Source organism: Grus americana, chromosome 26, assembly GCF_028858705.1.
Source record: "Grus americana isolate bGruAme1 chromosome 26, bGruAme1.mat, whole genome shotgun sequence".
Classification (NCBI taxonomy): Eukaryota; Metazoa; Chordata; class Aves; order Gruiformes; family Gruidae; genus Grus; species Grus americana.
Window position 1 is genome coordinate 1,837,642 of NC_072877.1, and position 7,329 is coordinate 1,844,970.

The window sequence follows — 7,329 nt, forward strand, 5'->3', positions numbered from 1 at the left end:
GACTCGCCCCCAGCAGCTTGCTGGGCACTGGGTGCAGGCAGAGCCCGTTATTGGGGTGCACTGGGTGCAGGCAGGGCCGGTTATGGGGGTGCAGGCAGGGCCGGTTATGGGGGTGCACTGGGTGCAGGCAGGGCGGGTTATGGGGGTGCAGGGAACACGGCAGGGATGTTTATCGGGGCAGAGCACAGCGGGCACAATGCAGCGCTGGGTATTGGGGCGCAGAGCGACAAGGGGCACCCCCTTTTCCGGAACAAAGCGCAAGCTCCCACACACGGCTCTTTGCACCCCCTTTATTTCCTCTAGAGAAGGGCAGGGGGGAAGCCCCGAACCCCACGGCACCCGCGCCCCATCTAGAGTCCATCGAGCTACACGGATCAGTGGAGGGAAATGACATCATTCATCTCTTTTGGGTTTTTTTTACAGAAATACAGTAGGTTTATGCACAGACTATTTACACCGAAGCCCCTCTCTTGCATATAAGTCACCGGTGGGGAAACCCAAACCCTTTTCCAGCCGGCTCGCCAGGGCAGAGCCGGGGGATGTTTTCTTTGGCCGAGGACCCAGAGGTGGGATGGAGGAGGAAGAGGAGCCGCCCCGAGGGCACCTAAGCCCCCCAAAATCCCCGCTGCTGCCTCCTCCCCACACCCTTCCATCAAAACCCTCGAGGGTTTTAAGGGGCTGATTTTACTCCTCGGAGTCTCGCAGTGCTCTCCCCGGGTTGAGCTTTTGGGTTTCACGCCACAGCCTGAGCCCCGGAGAGCGGCCGAAGCTCTTGCATAGCCAGTGCTGCTGTGGGTGTGGGGGGGGAAAGGGACGAGCTGGGCAAGAAAATAGGTAATAAAAGTGTTAGAGGGATGGTTGAGAACCTACAACAAGCGGTATTCCTGTCCTAAAATTCCTTCCCTAAACCACCGCACCCTCTGCGGAGCCAGCCTTGAGCTTTTTGGTGCGGGGCACTCGGGTCGACGTATCCTTCTGGGTGATTTTTATTTGTTTTTTCCTATTTGATTTGGTTTAAACAGCCCAAAAAACCCCACTCTGTCCCTGCCAGCTACCTCCTCCGGGTTGTGCTGCAGGTCTGGATGCACCGGATCGGCTTTCCAGCGCCATCCGGGGAAACGTTCGCTCCTCGAGGTCCGTTGTCTCTTGGGACATGCGGAGGGAATGGGGTCATAAACTAAGAGCGGGTCAGAGAAACACTGAGATTAAAAGTGAAGAGCAAAAAGCAGGAGAGTCCGATTGGCGTGGAGATCAGGAATTTGCATAAAAGCTACAGGCAGAGACGCCGATTTTCCAGCACAGGCTCAACCTGCTTCCCAGGAGCTGTTGCTGAACCAAAGTCTGGTCGTATCTTGGCTAAAAAACCCCCAGGATTTGCTCGGTGACATGCCGACAGGAGCCGGATGCTGCGGCAAAGGGGGACGGAGCTCCTCCAAAACCATCGCCGGCATCAGAAGAACTTCTTTAAAATCAACCCGCGTTGTGCCGCTTGTTCACAAACCTCGCTCGGGGGTTCGACGGCGGTGACAGTCCCCGGCAGCCGGTCCCGAAACTGTCACTGTCCTCCCCCCGAGCCTGAAATAAAGTGCAAAATGCTCGTGTGGTCAGCGCCAGTCGGAAAAGAGGAGCAGGTAGAGCGGTGGGGGGGGTTTGCTCTACCTTCCTCCTGCTGTACAGCTGCTACAAAGGACTGTTCCTCTCCCACCGGCACGCCACGGCGGGCGTTTTCCCTACATATCTATAAATATATACACATACATGCGTGCGCCACGCCTTTCTCTGGGCATACGTCACGCCTCGGCGGACGAAGGATCAAGTTCGTCGCGCGCTGGGTTGGGAATTCAACGTGATTTTCCCCCACCTTCCTGCCTGGCACGGGGTGGGGATGAGATCTCTGACGAGGAAGAGCAGATCTCACCGCCCCTCGTGCCAGGGGATGACGGCGGTGTTATTTCAGCCAGGTGAGCCAGCGCAGGGTTAAAAATCACACCGTGGAGTTAATAAAATAAGGGATAGGAAGAAAATACCGGTCATCTGACCCAAAAAGTTCTTTCCTCTGTGTAGGAGAGATCAGAAGAGTGAAGGAGGTGCCGAGAAAGTGAAATCTGGAGGTGGGAGAAAGCCATGACCGTGTCCCGGTGCCGGCAGCATCAGGGGGTGTACGCTGGCGGCGGCTGGAATTGGTTGATCACTTCGTACTCGGCTGGGTAAGGTTCGTTCTCCTCCATCTCGGACAGGAGCTCCAGGGCTTGCTCCTCTTCCTCGGTGGGGTAGTGACGGAGCAGGTTGGCAGCGGTGGCGAGGATGGAGGCTCCCCCGGCGCCCGCCACAAGGTAGAAGCTGACGGCGAAGGTGACGTAAACTTGGGAGCCGTGGTATTTTTTGTGCTGCTGTTGTTGGGCAAGGATCAGCTCCGAGGCCCAGTAGCAGAATCCGATGACAGTGGCACACTGCAGGACTGAGAGAGAGAAAGAGCGGGAAAGACGTTGAGCAGCCAGCAAAAATAGAAATTAATAAGTTGGTTTTACGGCTGACGCGGCAAAGGGACGCCGAGCCCCGCTTGCCGGCGGTTTAAGCCAGCAGACCGAGAGCGTCTGTGGTGAGAGGGGGCAGCGGGTGCGTGAAATCCAGCCAGAGAGAGGGGAAAACACAGTGGAGGGCTGCAGGCTGAGGAACAACCCGGCTGAGCGGGGCGACCAGCAACGCAAACCGAAGCTGGACGGTGTGGAAGGGGACTTTTTTGCGACCTGGAAGAAGGGGCAGGGACAAATCGGTGCTCGGTGTTTCGGGCAGGCTGAGAGCTTGGACTTTCCCTGAGCCGCTCAGGTCTGACGTGGGTAATTCTGCCAGGGATAAGGGATATTAAAGCTCCTTTGACCTCACGAGTCAGAAAAGATGACCTCCTTCCTCAGAAAAGCACTACAGGACCTCTTTGAAAAATAAGACTCGTTAATAGATGCTTAATATTCATCCTTGACCTCTCCCCCACCCCTCAAGATTTAACTCGAATTTTAGCTGCGTGAGGGTTCCGTTGCCCTTTAGACCCGAAACACCATAAAGGGGAAGTTCTGTGGGTAGGACGGGTGCTGCAGCTGCGAACCGAAGGCTGGAAAAAACCCAACAAAACCCTTCGGGGGCTTTTTTTCCCTCCCCTTGAAAGTCTGGAATAGGCCAAAAAAAAAAAAAAGGCAAGCAGGGGCTTTATTCCCACACCGTTGGGGATTTACCCGTAAGGATGTGAGCGAAAGCGTAGCGACGAGTGATCTTTAATGCTGGGTGCTTGGGGCCGAAGACATCCAGGAGGAAAGCTGAGAGGCTGCAGATGATTCCCAGGAAGCAGAAAGCGGCGATGACTCGGAGCAGCAGGACGGTCTGCGGGTTCATGCAGTAATCTGCGAGGGGAGGAAGAGAGGCAGGCGCTGAAAACTCCTCTTTTCCACCCAAATCGCTCGCCAGACAGAGCAACTGGTATCATGACATTCCCTGTTCCGATCCCACCTGGCATTTTGAGGTTTAGAAATGCAAAAAAAACCCGGAGCGCAGCGGGGTGCTTTTAATTAGGGTCTAGAAAACGAACCTCCTTTAGACAGCAGCAGCCGGCCAGGTCACTTTATAAACTATTATTGCCATGGAAATTAGAGCTAAATAAACACCAAACCCGCTGGGATAACAAAGCAGGTCGGTGGGTTCCTTATTTAAAAGAGGCGGTGGGGAAAGGAAGGAGGGGAAGGGGCTCCAGTCGTCTCCCCCACTGCGAGCCACGAGAGATTTTAATAAAAAGAGCCAGGTGTTAATTAAACATCACATTAAAAAGCGTTAATAAAGACGCCGATGCGACACACGGCTGGAAACAAGTCGCAAGCACGCGGCTCTGACTCTGTCCGTGCCGGGAAGGGGGACGGAGGTAACCGAAAGCAGGAAAACAAAGGCGGAACGCAGCCGCCCCGCCGGCTTTTACCATCAGAACTGCACGTTCGAAAGCTTTATCCGCACCGGCTTCTTGTTTTAACTCATAACCGCCCCATGCAACGACGCACAAATCCCGCTGAGGGGATTCCGTCGCCTGTTAGCTCAAAAAATAAGTTGGAAGCAATGTTTTTATGCTGCTTCTCCTTTTCACCCTTCCTAACTGATCTGACAGCACCGGAGCTGCTCAGGCAGGGGGTGAGGCCCCTCGCGCTGCCGGTAAGCGCAAGCACACGCATTTATTGCTGACGTTTGGAGCTGAATTTGCACGGCGGGGCGGCGCGTGCCAAGCGCCGAACAGCTTCGAGACTAAAACGGGGAAAAAACACCTTATTTTGGTGACAGCGGAAGGCAAAAACCTTTATTAACTGTTACGGAGAGGTGAGGGGGGGGCGCTGAGGCTCAGCCCTGCGGCGGGGGTTTGGGGCAGCGGTGGGGACGGCCCAGGTGGGGACGGCCCAGGCGAGGCCCGAGGCCCGAGGCCCGAGGCCCGAGCCCCCCCCCCCCCCCCGCACACACCGGGCCCGGCGCCCCGGGGAGGGAGGAGGGAACACACCCGGCCCGGCCTCACCTCGGAGCAGCTCGGGATCGACGTAGCCCAGGACATCGGCGACGCCCAGCTCCTGACGGGCGCAGGTACCGCCGTGAATACGGAGCCAGGCGGGTTCGGCCAGCGCCGTGCAGAGCGCCGTGATAGAGAGGGCCCCGGGCAGCGCCGAGGCCAGGCTGCGCTCCGGTTGCTTGGGCAGCCCGCTCCCCGCCGCCCCGCGCCGCCGCCGCCCACCGGGCAGCCCGGTCCCGCCCGGGGTGTACATCCCGGCCCGGCCCGCTCCGCTCCCACTGGCAGCGGCTCCGGCCCGGACCCCTCCGCCGCCCCAACTTCCGGTCGGTACCGCTTCCGGTTCCGGCGCGCTGACGTCATGGTGCGTCGCCGGCAGCCTCGCCATGAAGGAAGCGCTGGAGCTGTTGTGCCGCGTACCGGCGCATCCCGATTCCCGCTGCTGGTTCCTGGCCTGGAGCCCCGGCGGCGGCCTGTTGGCCTCCTGCGGCGGTGACCGCCTCGTCCGCCTCTGGGGAAGGGAAGGTGGGCGGTGGCGGGCCGGGGCGGGGCTAGACGGGAGGGGCTGTGGTGAGGGGCGGGGCCAGAGGGGAGTGAGGGAGGGGCTGTGGTGAGGGGGCGGGGCCAGAGGGGAATGGGGGCTGTGGTGAGGGGCGGGGCCAGAGGGGAGTGAGGGAGGGGCTGGGAAGGGGGCGTGGCTGGGAAGGGGGCGTGGCTGGGAAGGGGGCGTGGCTGGGAAGGGGGCGTGGCTGGGAAGGGGGCGTGGCTAGAGTGCCAGTGATGAGCTGGGGGCGGGGCTATGGTGCCGTGTGGGAGTGGCCGGGGGCGGGGCCTGTCCCGGGGGCGGGGCCTCCCCCCCCCAGCTGGGTGCCCTCCCGCTCTCCCCAGGCCAGGGCTGGTCCTGCCGGGCCGTGCTGGGCGAGGGGCACCAGCGCACGGTGCGCAGGGTGGCCTGGTCCCCCTGCGGCTCCTACCTGGCCTCCGCCAGCTTCGACGCCACCACCTGCATCTGGAAGAGGCAGGAGGATGGCTTTGAGGTGAGACACACCCCCCCTCCAGCCCAGGCCCCCCCGTGCCCCCCATGTCCCACCTCACCCCGCCCCTCTCCTCTCCCTCCCCAGTGCGTCACCACTCTGGAGGGGCACGAGAACGAGGTGAAGTCGGTGGCCTGGGCTCCCTCCGGCACCCTGCTCGCCACCTGCAGCCGAGACAAGAGCGTCTGGGTCTGGGAAGGTGAGGGGAGAGGGGGAGCAGCCCCCCCCCGGGGCTGGAAGGGAAAAGGGGGGACGGTGGAGGGCTGCTCCCCCCCTGCCCGGGCTCCCCTCTGCTCACTGTAACAGTTTGCTCCCTGCAGTGGATGAGGAGGAGGAGTACGAGTGTGTCAGTGTCCTCAACTCCCACACACAAGATGTCAAGCACGTGGTCTGGCACCCCAACCAGGAGGTAAGGACAGCGCCTGGCCGGGGGGGGACACGCTGCTTTTTCCACCCCAGGCCCTACCCCAGCCTGGGAACGGGCTGGAGAGTGCTGACCTGCTCCTGTTCCGGCTCCACCAACCTCAAACCGGGAGCGAAGGGCAGCTCCACATGTGCAGGCAGCTGCCCGGCCCCTGCCCGGTTCATTCCTCTGCCTTCCCTCAGCTCTTGGCCTCAGCCAGCTACGACGACACGGTGAAGCTGTACCACGAAGAGGAGGATGACTGGGTGTGCTGCGCCACGTTGGAGGGCCACGAGTCGACGGTGTGGAGCGTGGCCTTCGACCGCAGCGGTGAGCGCTTGGCTTCCTGCAGCGACGACAAGACGGTGCGCATCTGGCGCCGCTACAAGCCGGGCAACGAGGAAGGTGAGGCTCCTAGCCCATCTTGTGTGCCGTGGGGCTCGGAACCTGCTGGGGTGAAAAGAGAGGGCAGGGGAAAAGAGTGAGTAGGGAGTCGAGGGTGTTCTCTCACCTGCCAGGGGTGGCCTGCAGCGGCACCGACCCCACCTGGAAATGCGTCTGCAACCTCTCTGGCTACCACACCAGGACCATCTACGACGTGGCGTGGTGAGTGGAGGGAGATGGCACCTGCAGCCAAACCACCTTGGCTCCGTTTTCTCCCGGTGGCGGCATGGGTGACGCACCCGGCGCTGCCCCCTTGCTCTAGGTGCCACCTCACCGGGGCGTTGGCGACAGCCTGCGGCGACGACGCTATCCGGATCTTCGAGGAGAGCGCGTCCTCCGACCCGCAGCAGCCCACCTTCGGCCTGGCCGCCCACGTTCCCCGGGCGCATTCGCAGGACGTCAACTGCGTGGCCTGGAACCCGAAGGAGCCGGGCTTGCTGGCCTCCTGCAGCGACGACGGCGAGATCGCCTTCTGGAAGTACCAACGTCCTGAAGTTTGCTGACGGGTTTAATCGTTTTGCTCCTTCGGCGCTGCCGCCAGCACGCGGCCCTGTGCCGGTGCTGAGGGCACGGCAGCAGAGAGGGAAACCGATCTCTGCTGCGTGGGTTGGGACTTTTGCGTGCCCCCCAGGACCGCGGGCGGCCCACCGGTCTCCCCGGGGCTGCGCACCTCTGCTGGGATGCGGCAGGCTCTGGGAGAAGGGGCAGGATTTGCTCCCCGCTCCTTCCACCCCACACTCAATAAATCGGTGTTCTCCTGGCCAAAGCCTCCGGCTCTTCCTTTCGGTGCCGTCACCGACACCCCTGGCACCCTCGGGGTGAGCGGAACGGGGTGCGGGTGCTCCCGTGGGAGCTGGATGAGGTGGCGCAGGAGGACAGACCCAGGGGAGCTGGTTTTACACTGCTGGGGAAGCAAAGCCTCA

General features: G+C 61.2%; 2 protein-coding genes across 2 annotated transcripts; one reads left to right on the forward strand and one right to left on the reverse strand.

Moving 5' to 3' along the window:
• Positions 1-388: 388 nt before the first annotated feature.
• On the reverse strand, positions 389-4,913 carry TMEM127 (transmembrane protein 127). Its single transcript, XM_054804687.1, has 3 exons — positions 4,538-4,913; positions 3,228-3,392; positions 389-2,458 (listed from the first exon to the last, which is right to left on the reverse strand). The coding sequence occupies exons 1-3, from the start codon at positions 4,911-4,913 to the stop codon at positions 2,151-2,153; spliced, it is 849 nt and encodes a 282-aa protein (XP_054660662.1). The 3' UTR covers positions 389-2,150.
• CIAO1 (cytosolic iron-sulfur assembly component 1) lies at positions 4,912-7,172 on the forward strand. Its single transcript, XM_054804685.1, has 7 exons — positions 4,912-5,050; positions 5,414-5,562; positions 5,647-5,758; positions 5,880-5,968; positions 6,166-6,367; positions 6,481-6,568; positions 6,669-7,172. The coding sequence occupies exons 1-7, from the start codon at positions 4,912-4,914 to the stop codon at positions 6,907-6,909; spliced, it is 1,020 nt and encodes a 339-aa protein (XP_054660660.1). The 3' UTR covers positions 6,910-7,172.
• Positions 7,173-7,329: the final 157 nt, after the last annotated feature.

Coding starts and splice junctions, on each gene's coding strand:
- CIAO1 (XM_054804685.1), top strand. CDS start 4,912: ATGAAGGAAGCGCTGGAGCTGTTGTGCCGCGTACCGGCGCATCCCGAT. Junction 5,759..5,879: donor GAGCGTCTGGGTCTGGGAAG/GTGAGGGGAGAG, acceptor TGCTCCCTGCAG/TGGATGAGGAGGAGGAGTAC. Junction 6,368..6,480: donor CAAGCCGGGCAACGAGGAAG/GTGAGGCTCCTA, acceptor CTCACCTGCCAG/GGGTGGCCTGCAGCGGCACC.
- TMEM127 (XM_054804687.1), bottom strand. CDS start 4,913: ATGGCGAGGCTGCCGGCGACGCACCATGACGTCAGCGCGCCGGAACCG. Junction 3,393..4,537: donor CGATCCCGAGCTGCTCCGAG/GTGAGGCCGGGC, acceptor CTCCCCTCGCAG/ATTACTGCATGAACCCGCAG. Junction 2,459..3,227: donor TTTCGCTCACATCCTTACGG/GTAAATCCCCAA, acceptor TCTCTCTCTCAG/TCCTGCAGTGTGCCACTGTC.